The 18,938-nt window shown below is 36.8% G+C and overlaps 1 protein-coding gene across 1 annotated transcript; it reads left to right on the forward strand.

Moving 5' to 3' along the window:
- The first annotated feature begins 606 nt into the window (after positions 1-606).
- Positions 607-3,592, forward strand: LOC124530119 (apolipoprotein D-like). Its single transcript, XM_047104121.1, has 4 exons — positions 607-781; positions 1,482-1,692; positions 2,074-2,166; positions 3,087-3,592. Exons 1-4 carry the CDS (start codon positions 662-664, stop codon positions 3,293-3,295), a joined length of 633 nt encoding a protein of 210 aa, XP_046960077.1. The 5' UTR covers positions 607-661; the 3' UTR covers positions 3,296-3,592.
- Positions 3,593-18,938: the final 15,346 nt, after the last annotated feature.

An 18,938-nucleotide genomic window follows, 5' to 3' on the forward strand; every position in this document is an offset into this window, starting at 1 on the left:
CTTTGTGGGACACACCGTTGCCCTGGACACCGAATTCCCACTAAAAATATGCATTTAATAGATTTGACAAAAAATACCAGCCGACATTTTTTTTATGTTATATGTAGGTTGGCGGTATATGGGCCACCTGATGGTAAGTGGTCACCATCACCCACAGACAATGACGCTGTAAGAAATATTAACTATTCCTTACATCGTCAATGCGCCACCAACCTTGGGAACTAAGATGTTATGTCCCTTGTGCCTGTAGTTACACTGGCTCACTCACCCTTCAAGCCGGAACACAACAATACTGCGTACTGTTGTTTGGCGGTAGAATAACTGATGAGTGGGTGGTATCTACCCAGACGGACTTGCACAAAGCCCTACCACCAAATAGGTTATTTTCAGGTCAGGGTATTTTCTTTTCCAAACCGGTGATAGCGTTTAATTTGACTATAAATAATAAGTGTAATTGCTTCCACATTAAATGAAGGAATTTGAGATTTGAGTTTTCACAGTGTCGTACGAATATTTATAACGTATTACAAATTCAATGGTGTGCACCAAGCTTAGAATAGATAAGGGTAGGAAACAAGTAGGATGGTACTTAATGTACGTCTGATCGCTTGACACATTATTCTGGTTAGAGTTTTCAGTCGTAAGAGACATTACCATCTTGATGATGTATCGCCTGATCAGTCTCCTGTGCCTACTCTCCGTGACCACGGGACAGATTCAACTCCCAGGACCTTGTGATTGGACAAATATAAATTATGAACGTAATTTAAACATTGATGAGGTAAATACTTTTCTTTATTAATTTCGATTTTGATATATAAAAGACTAGCTTTGCTCGCCTTTTGGGGTGTTAGTTGTCATGTGTTAGCAAGAAAGTAGCCTATGTCCTTTCTTGGATTTCGAGTTTGCTTCATAACAAATTTCTTCAAATTAGGTTCAGCGGTTTGGTCGTGAAAGAGCGATAGATAGACAGTCAGACAGAGTTACTTTCACATATATAATATTAATATAGTCAGACAAGAATATATAAGGTTTAATTGTAAAAAGCGTGTAATGAATTATTGACATTTATAAAAAGATATCGGAAAACATAATCCGGCTACCATTGATTCCAGCTTAATCAAGTTATTGATAATTTGGGATGGCGTAAAAGTGGTAAAAGTAACAGCCTGTACATTTCCCACTGCTGAGATAAGGCCTCCTCTTCCATTAAGGAGAGGGTTTGGCACGTATTCCACCACGCTGTTCCAATGCGGGTTGGTGGAATGCACATGTTGCAGAATTTCGATGAAATTCGACACATGCAGGTTTCCTCACGATGTTTTCCTTCACCGCTGAGCACGAGAAGAATTATAAACATAAATTAAGCACATATATATATAGTGTTGCTTGTCTGAGTTTGAGCCCGCAATCATCGGTTAAGATGCACGCGTCCTAACCACTGGGCCATCTCGACTCACGTTCGAATCTCCATTTTTTAGTTGACGGGAAAATGGAACGAAATTGAAAGGGTTGCGAACCCCTACGAAAACGGTACTTGTTCGTCATGGACACTAACGGCCGTCAAGGAGAAAAATATAACTGTCGGCATGAAGATCTTAGTTCAACACGTCGATAATAGAAAACTCTCTTCGCGCAATGGAAACGTTACACTCAATACATCGACAATGAAAATACTTGCCACCTTTACAGGTGAGACATACATATTGTTATTAATTAATCAATAATCCTGTTAAATTGCATGACGAAGTCACTGACCCCACAACTCGAATTCCTCGGTCAACCCTGGATTAGCCATTAAAGACTTATTGGTTTTATATTCGATAAATTATCAGTAAGGAAATTGGTATTCATTGCACTTCCGAGCCTCGTATAGAAATTTTAAGACTCGTCCGAGTCCAAGACACAGGGTGTTCATAAAACATTGGAACTTCACCGATAATGGTTAAATCTTGAACCATCGGATTAGAATTAATACAGAAAACTCTCACTATTATACATAACAAGTCCCCGCAATTAGTACATCCCCATTGTCCCATCTCGACTATTATTAAATATCTTAAATTCTTTCAGATGGCCTTCAAATAGAATTCGTTATAATGAAAACTAATTACAAAGACTACGCAGTAATCTACAGTTGTTCAAATCAAGGGCAAAGCGGTTCAGGTATGTTTTTGAAGAAAATAATAGCCATAATAATTTATCTAGGAAAGTTTTAACTGATCTTATATAGTTGATCTGCAAGACTCGTAAATCACCGTACACGATCGTGAAATATCGGAAAATGTATTATAAAATTCGTAGAAGAACGGAGATTTCCTTGGTGGTAGGGCTTTGTGCAAGCCCGTCTGGGTAGGTACCACCCACTCATCAGTTATTCTACCGCCAAATATCAGTACTCAGTATTGTTGTGTTCCGGTTTGATGGGTGAGTGAGCCAGTGTAACTACAGGCACAAGGGACGTAACATCTTAGTTCCCAAGGTTGGTGGCACATTGACGATGTGACGAATAGTTAATATTTCTTACAGCGTCATTGTCTAGGGGTGATGGTGACCACTTACCATCAGGTGGCCCATATGCTCGTCCGCCAACCTATACCATAAAAAAAGTTAAAAAAATATGTGATTACGATAGTAAGTAATTGCCACTTGTCATTTATGCCGCATATCAACACGCATTGGAGCAGCGAAGTGGCGCTGCTAAAGAAGGTCTTAGTCCAGAAGTGGGAAATTTAAAGGACATGGCCAATGCAACCCAGACTTGTGTGCTAATTTGTTTCTTCTTTTGCATTTGTTTTTGTGCCTCCTGTATATTAATATTGGCTCAGTTATCCCGCAAACCGAAACACAACAATATTGCTGTTCAGACCTATCTACTGTAGAATAATTGACAAGTAGAACTTTCATGCAAATGCCCTGAATTGTTTGTTGCATTGTAAAGTAACATTACCTTGTAAAATGACACATTCAAAATGATATTCCCGATTCAGATCTGATTTTATATTTATGATTTTTTTGTTTTTATATTTAAGAACGCACGCATATAAATTAAGAATTTTATATATATTTTTTATTTTTGTATACAGTTCTAGCTTGGAAACTAAGTCGAGCTACAACATTATCAAACGCGACAAAAACGGCTTTTCAAGAATACGATGGCTTAGCGACAGGAAATTGGACGGCAGTATCACAGACAGAAGATGCCTGCAAATTAAATAACAATGCAATCAACACACATATAAATCCAATCATATTAATGGTCGTTTGTTTGGTTATGGGCAAAAATAGTTTTTAAGACTCATTTTTATAATTGTACGTATATAAGATTAACTATTTTATATCGTACAGTATAAATAAATATGTACAAGTATGAGTTCATTATGATTATCTAATTAGCAACTTTTTCAATGATTACATTCCTTTCAAATAACAATGTTTCATTCGGAACTAGTTAAAACTGGTTATGACAATACATGACAGATTTTTTTTTCCTGTAAATCTCACTCACTTTATAGTGTCAGCAGTAGGATCATATTTTCATGTATGTCAAATAACACGCTTGCAGAAATAAAATTGACAAAACGTAATATTATACCGTTTTTTTTATAAATAGTTTAACCGTTACAAATAATGTAATAGCACTGTTCCATTTTTAAATAGGTACATTTTTATATCAAATTTTAAGCTGTGATAATATAATATAAATCCAAAATAACTTAACGACAATTTTAACACATACCTACACAGTATGTATATTTGTATTAATTTTTCGTAGCATGTTTATCGACCGTTCGAAATAAAATCTTTATTATATTCAATAAGTGCATCACAAATAATTATTATATACTTATTTATTTAATCTACTTAATAAAATGCAGATCCTACACGGGTGGATCGAAGAAGACATTTTGCACTTTGTCAAAGCACATCCCTTAATTATTTAATGATGGATAAAATGTCGTGTGGAAGTTCATCCTTATTCTATGTTTTTGATATACTAATCGGTACTGTGCCTTCGGTTTATGAGTAAAAGATAACTTCTATGGTGTCTTTGACAAATAATTAATCACTTAAAATGTTGAACTGTCCATGAAATTTATTCATATTATTTTTCTTTAAATTATTGTCGTGAAAGTCTCTTCTGTTCCGAAGTAAAAGATCAATGTGACACTATTACTTTAGTTATCAATAACGCTATATAATTATTGAAAAGTCAAATAAAGTTTATTTCATTTTAATATAAATTTGTCTTAATTAACCTCATTGAAAAACGATACATTTTTATTTTAATGATATTAGAAAAAATAATGTTTTATTTTTAATCTTAACTTATACATTGTGATATGAAATGTATATAGAGGTAGAGGACGACAAACTAAACGATGAATGGATTGTATGACAGAGACTTGGGCCTACCCAAGTAGAATTGGGATGATGGTATTGGAATAGTTATTTCTCACAGTGTTGACCACTCACAGGAGACCCGCCTCATCATCCATCCACCTATTTATTATTATAATAATAAATTTATTGCAATACGTCGACCTCCGTGGTCGAGTGGTGTTTACACAGGTTTTCATGGGTACGCCACTCCGAGGTCGATTCCCGGCTAAGTCGATGTAGATTAGTTTTCTATGTGGTCTTGGGTCTGAGTGTTTGTGGTACCGTCGTTACTTCTGATTTTCCGTAACACAAGTGCTTTAGCTACTTACATTGGGATCAGAGGAATGCATGTGATGTTGTCTCATATTATTATTAATCATTGTGTAATATATTATTGTATAAAACTCGCATTATCTGTTAGGAGTGAATCATAACAAATATGAGACACCAAACACTCGAAGTTGTTTTATGATAGCTTATCGGTACTTATGTTTTACACCTAATTACGTTTTTAAACTATTTTTTTTTAATCTTTGTTGAGGAACATTAAACAATCGCACAAAAAAAAAAGTGGTAACAAAAGAAGTAATCTAAAGATAGGGTTAAGAGTAGTTGTAGAATCCACAACATTGTCCACGGATACATTAAAACAATATAAGGAAAAAAGACAGACTATATAAAAGTAGATTACGGGTAAATAATTATATTCTTACAAGATAAATATCCCAGCAACATCACGTTCAATCACGGAAACATTTAAGTAAATCCAATTTATACTTTCTTTTATTATTATAAACAAAAATATCAATTTTGTTAAAGGTTTCATTGTAAATTTGCAATAAGCGATATAAAGGCTCGTTTTCCAGCATTGAAATGATACTTTTTGATAGCGAACAGTCTAGCCTCGCGAGTCTGTCGCAACGATCTGTTAGGTATATGTAGGTAGGTAGGTGTATAGGTATAGGTAGGTAGGTATCAAAAAATGTATTTCACCCAATAGTTCTGGACAGTTGATTTTTGCGTTACATATATTGTATAAAGTCGTCGCATCTAGGAGCTTACGCCTATCATCATCATCATCATCATTATCAGCCCATTTTCCCCAACGGTTGTCCGTTCTACGACAAAAATGACCAGCCCACTGCTACTTCAGCTTACTAATCCGGTGGGCTGTGTCGATGACTTTGGTTCTTTGACGGATCACCTCATTTCTGATGCGATCCCTCAAAGAAACGCCGAGCATAGCCCTTTCCATAGCACGCTGAGCGACTTTAAGCTGGTGGACCAGCCTTGTCGTGAGTGTCCACGTTTCGGCTCCGTATGTCATGACGGGTAGGACGCACTGATTGAACACTTCCGTCTTAACGCACTGTGGGATCGACGATGTTAAGATTCGACGTAACTTCCCAAACGCTGCCCAACACAGCTGAATTCTTCTATTCACCTCGTCCTCAAGGTTGTTTGTACCTAATCGCAAAGTCTGCCCGAGGTAGACATATTTTTGAACAACTTCGAGGACGGTGCCGTGTATCGCAGTCGATTCCGGTAGAACATGTTCATTGAACATGACCTTGGTTTTATCCAAGTTCACCCGTAGGCCGATACGCATAGAAGAATCAGCCAGCTCGTTCAGCATTTGTTGTAGGTCCTGCAGCGTTTCTGCCACGATGACGATGTCATCTGCGAATCTCAAGTGAGAGATGTATTCGCCATTGATGTTAATGCCACGTCCTTGCCAGTTCAGCGTCTTGAACATATCCTCCATTGCATTAGTGAACAATTTGGGGGAAATAACGTCCCCTTATCTCACTCCTCGATGCAATGGTATGGGATTTGTTTGCTGATTCTGTACTCGGACGGACATGGTGGCAGCTTCGTAGAGACATCTCATCACTTGGATGTATCGCCAATCGACTTGGCAACGCTGCAGGGACTCCAGAACAGCCCAGATTTCAACCGAGTCAAAGGCCTTCTCATAGTCCACGAATGCAAGACACAGGAGCCGATTATACTCATGGGACTTCTGTATAATCTGCCGCACTGTATGGATGTGGTCTATGGTGCCGTATCCGGTCCGAAACCCGGCCTGCTTAGGGGGTTGGAATTCGTCGAATATTCGCGCAAGACGGTTCGTGATCAATCTTAAAAACAGCTTATAGACGTGGCTCAGTAGGGATATGGGACGATAGTTCTTCAGCAGGGTTTTGTCTCCCTTTTTGAAGAACAGGACGACCACACTCCTACTCCACGCCTCCGGAGTTCTCCCTTCGAAGAAGACAGAGTTAAAAAGCGTTTGAAGTTCCCTCTCCAGGGGCTTTTCCATTTTTAAGCTGTCCAAGAGCAGTCTCGATTTCGCCAATACTGACTTCAGGCAGGTCTTCGGAGAAATGGCGTGTTAATGTAGCTCTAGGATCCTCATTTTCGGGATCAGTTGAGATGCATGCGATGCGTATAACCGGCCGTGAAGTCCTTTACTTCCGAAAGTACTGCCGGCTTAGAAGAAACGACTTCTCCACTTGCTGTGGTCAACTTCGTCAGGTGGCTCCAAGAGATTGTACGAACACCTTAGACCCCCGATTCTGCTCAATAGCTCTTTCTATTGCAAGAGTATTGGAGCACCGGAGGTCGTGTCGTACGCGCCTGCTGATCTCTTGGTTTAATTGCCGTTTCTCTGACGAAGTGACAGGTGGGTTTTCACGTCGTTTCTTTATGAGCCCCAAAGTCTCTTCCGAAAGGTTCGACTTCCTGCCCTTACGCTGCATGCCACAATATCTCGTGCCTTCTTCCCTGAGAATTCGAACTACATTTTCGTGGTTCTGGTTTACGTCAGTTGTGGTTTCCACAGCAGCGAATCGGTTCTCCAGGATTGACTGGAATGTTTCAGATCCCGCAATGGTTTGGAGCAGTTTTGGTCGGAGCGTGGACTTCATCAGACGGGCGCGCTCGGCCTTAAAATTGATATTCAGAGAGCCTCGGAGGAGTCGATGATCACTACCGGTATTGAACCTGTTAATCACTGAGACGTCTCTGAATATATGCCTCTTGTCCGTCATTATGAAGTCGATCTCGTTTTTTGTCATAGTGTCGGGGCTTTGCCACGTCCACTTCAACACAAGAAGGAGTTCATCAAGAAGAGCCCCTCCCGTTCGAGGAAGTTGACAAGCATTTGCCCCCTATGATTCCTGCTTCCAAATCCATGGGGTCCTACTACCGATTCGCTGCAGTTCTGTACACCCACTTTAGCGTTAAAGTCCCCCATGACAACGTTGTAGTGGCCTTTCGTGGTGAAGTGGAGGGCCCTCGATATGTCATCGAATAATTCTTCCACTTCATCGTCCGAGTGTGTCGAGGTCGGTGCGTACGCTTGCACCACCTTGAGGCTGTACCTCTCGGTGAGCTTTATAATGAGGTACGCTACCCTGTTCGACACACTGGAGATTTCCACAACGTTGTCAACTAGGGACTTATTTACCAGAAACCCAACGCCACCTTGGTCTTGATTGTTGGTCACCCTCTTGGAAGTACATTAGGTGGCCCGATTCGAGGGTTACGGTGTCCTCTCTCTCTCTACGGACTTCACATAGCCCTAATATGTGCCACCTAATTTTCCCAAGTTCCACCTCAAGTTGCGCTAGATGCGATTCAAGCCGTAGCGTGCGTCCATTGTACGTCGCAAGGGTCAGTCGGTTGTAGTGGCCTCCCGTAACCCGGTGATTCTTAGCACCCCCCGTCCCGCCGTTACCATCGTCGCCACCATGACGAGGAATAGCGGGCCTGCCGGGAACTGGAGGCCGTGGCTTGCGTGTGTGCTGCATGTGGAGGTTATTGCCCATAATCGCCACGCTGGGCAGGCGGGTTGGCGATCGCAGGGCGTAGCTTCTCGCACCGGTGACGCTGCTGCCCGTCACCGGCCTGTGGTATTTAGCTACGCCTATTATGTTGATGGTTATACCGCCATCAGTCGGTCGCCAGAGCCTCGTTTGCTGGTCGGTAGGATGCACCACGGGCAGGTGAGGTTGGCTTGGGGCACTAAGGTGTAGTTTGCGCCCCCTTACATCCCCATATAATAATAATAACCTCTAATAGCCGAGCTGGCGCAATGGATAAAACGAGTGCATCTTAACCAATGATTGCGGGTTCAAACTCAAACGACCACCACTGAACTTTCATAAGTTTATATTTCATTTCATGCTCGTCTGTAACGGAATGATTCGTGTGTCCAATATCAACAAAATTCTGCCTCATATGAATTCATCAAGCAGCATTGGAAGCAGTGTATCGGAATATGCTCCAAACCTTCTCCTCAAGGGGAGAGATGCCTTGGCATTAGCAATATGAAATGTGAAAAGACCGTTACTGAATAATAAACTCAATGCGGAACATTTTGCCGCAATCACTAGTTCAATCTGATAAAAATGACTTCAAAATCGATTTCACGAGAGATACATACAGGTTACCATATTCTGATATAAACAGTTTTGAGTCCAAGGATGTTTTAATGCAATGGTACTTACGATATACCGATACTAAAATAGTAATCGATAACGAATGAGGTCGTAACCCCGGTCTATTTGCGCAATGCTTCTGCAAACAAAACGAATACAGGTAATAATATATATTCAGTCAATCAGACAGTATGCTTATATGCTATGAAATACACAAATACCAGTAATAACTGTCTCATAATTTTGACCGCTTTGGCAACGGTGGACAATCTCAAAGACTTTTACTTGGTGTTAGGGATTTGTGCAAGCCCGTCTGGCTGGGTCACCCACTCATCAGATATTCTACTGCCAAAAAACAATATTCAGTATTATTGCGATCCGCTTTGAAGCGTGAGTGAGGAGAACTACAGGTACAGGGGACATAACATCTTAGTTCCCAAAGTTGATAGCGCATTGGCGACTCGAGGAATACTTAATATCCGATACATCGCCGTTGTCTATGGGTGGTGGTGACCACTTACCATCAGGTGGTCCATATAGACGTTCACCAAATTAAACCATAAAAAAGTCAACTACAGAGATCATATTAAAGTGCACAAGAGCTTCTTTAAACTCAGATCTCTTGATCCATATCCGACACGAATAAAGAGAAAACAGGCGCAGGACCAAGGTTGTTACGTGCTATCTGAGGCATGGAAATACACAGCTCCTTCCAAATTCCGGCTACTGATCGAAACTTCAACAGTTATAGTATATTACAGTTATTTGTAATGGTATAATTATCATGTTTTTTTTTTATTTTAACAAGACGTTTCGAAGTTTGCGGGTAGACGTTGACGGCATTAGAAGTATCCATATCGGACTGCCTCCTTTCTCGTACGTTTGCTGCGTAAACACTTGTCATCACGACCAATGTCACTTCTCCCCCACTATTGTCCTATGAGTCGAGATGGCCCAGTGGTTAGAACACGTGCATCTTAACCGATGATTGCGGGTTCAAACCCAGGCAAGCACCGCTGATTCATGTGCTTAATTTGTCTTTATAATTCATCTCGTGCTCAGCGGTGAAGGAAAACATCGTGAGGAATGTAATTTAAAACAGCCTGTAAATTTCTCACTGCTGAGCTTAGGCCTCCCCACCCTTTGAGGAGAAGATTTGGAACATATTCCACCAAGCTGTTCCAATCCAGGTTGGTGGAATACACATGTGGCAGAATTTATTATTTGTTTTACCCCGTAGGGCTAAAATATACAGAAAATTAAAATATGTATCAACTTATTTCTAACTGATATCCCAAAAATAATGTTTTATATTTTATCTAAATGAGGGGCTTTCACACATACATTCAACCCTTATTTTACCCTCTTAGGAGTAGATTTTCCATATATGCTGATATAGCTATTTATTTATTAGTAATTAAACGCCTGAAGACAAAGTTTCATGCTTCTAATTTTAAAAATGGCACACTTCCTTACTAATCATATAAGCAATAACGACCCATATTTCACCTTTTAGGGCTAGAATATCCGGATAGGCATAAATAGGTATTTACTTATTCTTAATCAGTAATCCAAAAACAAAGTTTCATGTTTCTAACTTAATAAATTACGGACTTTCATACAAACTTTCAACCCTCATTTTACCCCCTTAGGAGTACAATTTCCATAAATGCTTAAATATATATCTACTTATTTTTATTTAGTATAAAAAATAAAATTTTATGATTTTAACATTAAAAATGACGGACTTCCGTACAAACGCTTAATTCTTATTGACCCCTTCAGGGGTAGAATATCCAAAAACATTATAATAGGTATCAACTTATTTTTAATCAACATGCCAAAAATTAAAATTTCCTGTCTCTTACTTAAAAAAAATTACGGACTACCGTACAAACTTTCAACCTTTATTTCACCCCTTTATGGATAGAATATCTAAAACGCTGAAATAGGTGTCGACCTATTTTTAATCAGTATCCCAAAAATAAAATTTCATGTTTCTAAGTCAAAACTGACGGACTTCCGTACAAACGTTTAACTCATATTTCACTCCCTTAGAGGTAGAATTTCCAAAATTCCATTCTTTGTGTGTGCCTACTCAATAAATCCATCCTACTCGCCAATTTTCAAGGCCCTAACTTTAACAGTTTAAGCTCGGCGATGAGTCAGTCAGTCAGGACTTGTATTATATATATATAGATAATAAATAATTAACTATTACATTAACAAAGATAAAAAACAAAACAGTATATCAAAAGATCTCGCCTCGAATACAAACAAACTAACGCCAAACTTAAACTGCTGTTACGAGGGATGCTAATTACTTGTTTTTGTTGACTTTTGTTTATAACTATGCAAGGTTGTAGATTATACTTAATTTAAATTACTGTGTGAAAATTTAAGCTACGATTAAAGTTTGGGGTGATAAGGGTAGAACACAGGGATTACTGATGTATACTTTAATAATGAGTTTTAACTATTACAGTTCCCTTTCACGTTTGTCTAGTGGGATGGTTATAATCCTGAGTTCTGATCAAACCCATATCGATGTCAGAAAGACTTCTCAGTAATACTTGTTAACTTTCAGAAATAATCTTTTATATTGATTGTATTCAACAGTCATTGGATATAGAGTGATCCGTGATTGCCCAGTGGTTAGGACGCGTGCATCTTAACCGATGAATGCGGGTTCAAACCCAGGCAAAGCACCTCTGAATATTCATGTGCTTATTTTGTGTTTACAATTCATCTCGCGCTCGGCGGTGAAGGAAAACATCGTGAAGAAACCTGCATGTGTCCAATTTCTTAGAAATTCTGCCACATGTGTATTCCACCAATTCAAATTGGAACAGCATGGTGGAACATGTTCCAAAAACCCAGCAGTGAAAACTTTACAAGCAGCTGTTGTTGTTGGATATGGAGAAAGGGGACCAATGAGACGACGTATGGATTATGTGAAAGATGATATTGCTAGAATGAATGTAACTTGTGACGTCAGATAAAGGGGAAGGGAGAAGGGAAGTATGGAATATGAAGACATGCTGCGCTGACCCCAATTTAATTGGGAAAAAATGACGATATTATTATTATTAACAGACATAAATTCATATCTTGCTTCTTGTCAGAATCTGCTCGATGTTTTACGTTTATTGTACATATCTTTACAATTTTTAACCGACTTCAAAAAAAGGAGGAGGTTCTCAATTCGTCGGGGCCTTTTTTTTTTTTTTTTTTTTTATGTATGTTACCGAATTACTCGAAGATGGCTGGGCCGATTTTGACAATTCTTTTTTTGTTTGAAAGGGCATGTTTTACAGGTGGTCCCATTGTCAGGAAATCAGGATCTGATGATAGGATCCTGGAGAAATCGAGGGAACTCCTCAAATTTTATAGGCAAACCTATAGTGATTTCGGTTTTATTCGAAGTGCCTTGGTCATATGCTCACGAAAAGTGACATTTGATGAAGTGGAACTGATGATGAAGACCACAACTGGTAATCAGAACCTAGTAGTAAGTAACTATTTTACGGGTTTAGTTCTATTTCTTTAAGATAGTCGTCAAGCAATTGATGTTAGTAAACATGCCTATGATGAAGTATAGCTGATGGTGGACTACCAGGAGAACTCCTCAATGATTAACGGCATTGCATCGGGAAGAAATGGTATTGTCTAATTGGCGATAAGCAGTTAACATTAGGCTATTGTAACTTAGGTAACGCTTAATTTGAGTTGCAGTCCACATCGTATTGAAACGGCGTTCGGTTATGTTTAGAGTCGAAAGCCGAAATGTACTGAGTATAATAAAGTGAATGACAAACACTACCAATTGTAATTATAAATAGCAAAACAACACTGAAAAGCAGTAAATAAATTTTTATAAATAAAAAAAACCGCCTTCAAAAATGAACTAAAAAGAAAAAAATAATCAGTTACATCCATAACCAATTTACGATTTTTTAATCACCTTTTGAAGTCGGTGCCAACAAAGTAAATAAATTCCTATATTGAAATCATTTAATTTGTATCGATAGTAAGGTTTGTCTAATGGTGTCATCTATACAATAAATAGATTTAGTTTTTGTATGTATGTATTGTGTATTATGTAGGTACCTATATTAGCAATGTAGGCACTAGGCACCAACTTTGAGAGGTGATTAAAAAATCGTAAATTGGTTATGGATGTAACTGATTATTTTTTTCTTTTTAGTTCATTTTTGAAGGCGGTTTTTTTTTATTTATAAAAATTTATGTAAAGTGAACTCAAAAGTCTATTTGAATAGAGTCTATTATAATTTGATTTATCACCCGTGAAACTGTTTTAAGTTAATTGGAATGTTTACATATTATATACTAGCTATACCCGCCCGCTTCGCTGGGCATTAGTCGTAGAAAAATATTTTTTTTAATTTTGTAATTAATTACTGATAGAATGTACAAATAATCAAGAAACATGCGAGCTCTAATCAAATACTTAAAAAATATTTCATTTAATATTCGTCAATGATGTTCTCGATAGGCTGCAGATTGGTCATAACACCCATAAACTTATTTATCAAGATCATATCTTCTTTTTTTGAATCCGGAAACAGATATAATTTTTGAGAATGTTTTTGTTGGTGTAATCTCGATGTAAAGTTGTACGATGAAAATTTTAATTAAATTTCTATAGTCTAGAAAAGTTTGTATCACCCAAAAACGTCCTCTATTATCCGGTTCTATCAAATATCGATGTTATTACATTTATAACCTTGTCACCTGTATGTATCACGTAAATAAATGTACCCTTTGGCTTGAAGTTTTGATTGGTTGCATTGAATGTAATTTAATCGTTCGTTCTCGACCATAGCGTACATGTCAATGAATTGTTAAAACAGTTGACGATACTTCAGAATATGGTTAGATTAATTATCTATAATTATACGATACGCATAAAATCTAACTCTTCGATGTCACAGAGCCAGTCGTGAGATTATTTTTATACAGTCCGAGATGATATCCATCTTCTGCTCGCATAATCATAATTGGATAATCGTAATAATTGTCATACGATTGATATTTTTCAGCGACACCTTGATTGTTTTTGTGTCGCTTAGTGATAACAATACCTCGTTATGTAATTTCTGTACCGACAATTACAGCTGTAACTTCAGGAGCTATGGAAGCTTTAATACGCCTTTTATGCTCTGCGTTCTATCTGCATTGATAATTACTTTGAATCATTTGTTTTTTCACTTTCTAGAGCAGTTTTAGGCATAATCCTAAATTTAGCGATTATTTCTCGATTAGTTGTGGTACTGTACATGTATCGAAGATCAATTTTTTTCTACGTTGTCCGTGAAATAAATGTCCAGAGATTTTATTTAGATACTGGAAGAAGTGAACCAATCATATGATACACTTTAAACGTAGACGCGAAATTATTGTATTGTACAATATTTGTTGCTCCAAAAGATGTCATTTAAAAGCATGAATTGTAATTTCTAATATACTGAAGGAAATATTTAGACTCCTTAATAGTTCCCGTCACGTAGGTAAGAAGAGGTTCTGGTGATTCAACCAGTTGTGGTAAATACATTTTACCAGTGGAGTAGCATACACCATCAGTTTATTTAGCGTGACAATATGGGCATACTATATTCATTGAACCAATGATCACATCGGGATTCATCTTGTTATCATAACCTATATAGTAATTAAAGGCTGATTTATTGAGATTGGTTCTAGTTCTTGACTTAGTCTATTTTAATCGTTCATCATCCAGTCATTGGACTTGTCAGGTTTATCAGTATCTCTCGATAAAGATGCTTGTTCGAAGATCTGGAACTTGATCATTTCGTTGACTAACTGTTATGGCAGCTCTTAAAGTAGAAATTCGGATTCTATTTGTTTCTAAACGTATTTCTTGTTGGTGTGTTGTTTCCGTAGCACTTTTGGATGACGCTACGCATATTTTGTTGATATTCCGATCTTCTATTTCTTCAATGGCATGGTGGTTTCAATTTATATAAATAAGTTGTTTTTTTTTTTTGGTTATGTGTCTTACGTTTAAATTTTATACTAAAGATTCATTGTTATTGGAGTTATGAGTATACTTACCAATAATGATTATTGTTTACTTTCTTATAATCAGAACAGCTAATCACTTCTTCCCATATATGTAATTTATAATAATTATCTCATTTTAAAATGACAATTATTATTGTTGTGATTATTTTATGTTTATTGGCATATGACGGAAATTAAGTTAGTTGTTATGCTTTTTGAATAGATTTTCATTTTTTATTTCATATTTTATAATTATCGGTTGATCGGAATATAAGTGAATCGTGATACACGTAAGGGCCATCTGTTGGTTATTTTTAATGATACGGATGAAATAATTACTTTCTCCATAAAACAATAGATAAACATACCAATTTTCATACTGATCGATCAAATAGTTTCTGAGTTTATCGATGACACACATACAAAAACATCCTTTTGGCTATCTTATATATACTTTTGTATGTATAGATCGCCTATGATTTGCGCAAGTACATGTTTTTCCTGTATGCCAATTTTTATAAAGATACAGACTCTAGAGATTTATATAATAGTATAGATTTAGTACTGACGTGCGATAGCTTTATTATTAGCGTATTTTATGTATAACTTTGGTGTTTCTATACCGATTTCTATGATTTTTTTATGGAATAGTTAATACTGTTAACTTTTGTAATTTGGGATGATTGAGAGTGTTATAATCGTAATAATAGACAAATATAATCAGAAAGCTTCGAGCTACTACGCTATTGGGAGTGACACGTGTTATTGTGAGTCAACCATAAAAGATAGACATAGGCTGTCATGGGATATTTTTTGTATAATTTTAAGGAGAACCTTTTCGTAGAACATGATTTCTGTGTAGCTTTAACCATTAAGGCTAAACACGCGACGGAAGCTCAAAATATGGGGTAACTTCTCCCATTTTTCAGACATTTCCCTTCACTGCTCTGCTCCTATGGACTTTAACGTGATGAAAAGTATACTATAACCATCTCAGGAGTATGAAAAATAATTGCACCAAGTTTCGTTAAAATCCGTCGAGTAGTTTTTGTTTCTATAACGGTTATATGGACAGACAGACAGACAGACAAAAATTTTACTGATTGCATTTTTGCCATCAGTATCGACCCCTGTGTTTTTTTAAGATAGAGGGAAGTGATCAGCACCACCCATACATAAATGTTCTCTTTTGCGCCACTAGCCTAGACAACTGAGTAATTATGTCTCTTGAACCTGTAGTTACACTGGCTCACTCACCAATGAAACCGAAACACGATAGAAGTGGTGTATCTAATTAAATTTTGACTATTTTATTCTCTGTGTGCCATACATATGTGTTTAATGAAGATTGACGTTGATATTCTTGCTGATTTCACGCGAAAAGTACCCATGAAAACCTGTAAGATTACACAGTGTCAGTTACATATGATATATGGATTCCTAGAACTGATATACAAGAATAATTTCTTCACTTACAGCAAGAACATTTGGCGAGCGGCCATAGGATTTGTTCCGTCGAGATTAGAATAAATTAACTTTGTTGAGACCAACACTCGGACCTTTCAATCCTAAGGGAAGGACTAGAAAAACAGACTAGAATTATCTTATATTTAAAGTTAAAAAAAAACACTAAATTTTTATAAGTGCATAGTAATTAAAAAATCGTAGTGTCTAATAATATAACCGCTTTTTACTTAATGCATTATACGTATACCAAAATAACATTTTTTATTTTTTATGGTATACTTTGGCGGACATATAGGCCACCTGATGGTAACTGGTCACCATCATCCATAGACAACGAAGCTGTAAGAAATATTAACTATTCCTTATATCGTCAATATGCCATCAACCTTGGGAACTAAGATGTTATGTCCCTTGTGCCTGTAGTTACACTGGCTATCTATCTGTTTATCAGTCTATTTGATCCGGTTAAACACTGGAAAGGCTGCACCGATTTTGATGGGAATAGATGCGTACAATTAAACTAGTGTGTACTTGCAAAATATAACATACTATTCACTATTTCATTTTCACAACGGGCACATCATTACTATGTTTATTGACAGGATCGATTCCCTTGAACTCGATTAAAACAAATTTCTTGAATTTACAACCTATTTCATTGGTATTTTTGCAAAGAGTTGGTGAATAATCTTAAGGCGTCTCACGTGATGGAAAGTGACTACCTACTATTTTTAAGAATTGCGGGCCTTTAAGCTATGTTTTGGTTATTTTGTAGAAGGTTCCCAAATCGTATCAGCAATTTCTGACAAATCTATTGTGGCCAAATGACGCAATGGTCACTGGTCACGCATGGAAATGGTCAGAACAAAAGCATCTTAACCGATATTTTTTGCGTTAATTGCGAGTTGCAACCCATTGAGCTTTCATGTGCTATATTTGGTTTTAAAATTCATCTTGTACTACTTGTGCAAGTATCCACAACCAATATGTTTTGGAGTATCTTGGAATACGTTCCAACACTTTTCCTCAAAGGAAAAGGAAGATTTAGCCCAGCAGTGAGGCATAACAGGCTGTTATTTCATATAACCAAGCGCGTCTGAAAAATGTGTTCCATTTTCAAACACATTATCATACATTGCACAATAATCTACACGGAAAGATAAATTTAAAAGGGGACTCAGCTAACAGAGTCTTCGGATTTTTTCTACTTGAAACAATTCAGCGGTATTGTAAAAGAATCCCGGGTCTAAAGCCCGGGATTCGGCCTGAATAATGTTCCCGGTTCGGCACGAAATGGACTTTAGATGCGTTTATCTTCTCGTTTTTCATAGCGTTCCTAAAAGATTTTAGAAATCTTAATAATAAAACGCAGCGCAATCTTCAGATCTGCTAGCTTTTCTTTAATAAAAGCGTTTAATATAAGTTTTATTTTTTTATTAATGGAATACTAATAGGATATATCATTACATAACCGGTTACTGAAATAAGTACTGAGTATTATACTATAACAGGAAACTTTTAACGTGAATTAAATGTATACCATCATAGTACTGTAATAGCGTTTCAATATGATATAACATAACAGAACATAGTTGTTTTTTTTAAATATAATACAGGAAAATAGACCAAAGGACTACTTGATGCCACCACAAATGCCTATTGACATTGTTACTTTAAAAATAGTAGCCATCCTGAACATCGTAAATACTTAAAGTATCTAAATGTACTTTTTCTACATCGACTTGGCCGGGAATCGAACCCGGGACTCCATCCATAAATCCCCTTTAAAGATTTTGTACAATAAAATAAGAAATTCAATATTTACTTGAATAGATTTTTTTTTTTCGAAAAGTGAGAAAAAAACAAAAGAATATTGATAGAACAATAAATTCTAATAAGTAATAAGTTATAAATAATAAGTTACATCGAGGTCTAAATATTTAATTATTATAATATTATCTACTTGGTGGTAGGGCTTTGTGCAAACCCGTCTGGGTAGGTACCACCCACTCATCACTTATTCTACTGCCAAACAACAGTACTCAGTATTGTTGTGTTCCGGCCAGCCAGTATAATTACAGACACAAGGGATATTACATCTTAGTTCCCAAGGTTGGTGGCACATTGACGATGTAAATAGTTAATTTTTTTTATACCGTCATTATCTATCCACTTACCATCATGTGGCTCATATACTCGTCCGCCAACCTATTCCATAAAATAAGATGAAAAAAAATCATGGACTGAGTACTTGAGGTTACTTAACGTGTCCAACGTTCGTACAGTCTAAAAATTATCAACGTCGTCACGATCTTTATTAAAAAACTTTCATTTGTCAAAGTGAAAAGTCGAAAAAGTCGAAAAACTTTTTGCGTAATTAAAGGCGAACAAACAAAACTCAGTAGGTACCTACTCGAATAAAATTTCTATGAGTTTTCTTTCAAATCTTACGAAAACTTTAGTATTGGTAGACATATTTCAATTAAATATTTAATTAAAAATTTGGATGTTTAGAAAAAAAGCGATGAAATATTTTTAAGCGATTTCAAAAAAAAGGAGTGTTCTCAATTCGACCGGTATAATATATATATATATATA

The sequence above is a fragment of the Vanessa cardui genome, chromosome 5 (assembly GCF_905220365.1).
Source record: "Vanessa cardui chromosome 5, ilVanCard2.1, whole genome shotgun sequence".
NCBI classification, from domain to species: Eukaryota; Metazoa; Arthropoda; class Insecta; order Lepidoptera; family Nymphalidae; genus Vanessa; species Vanessa cardui.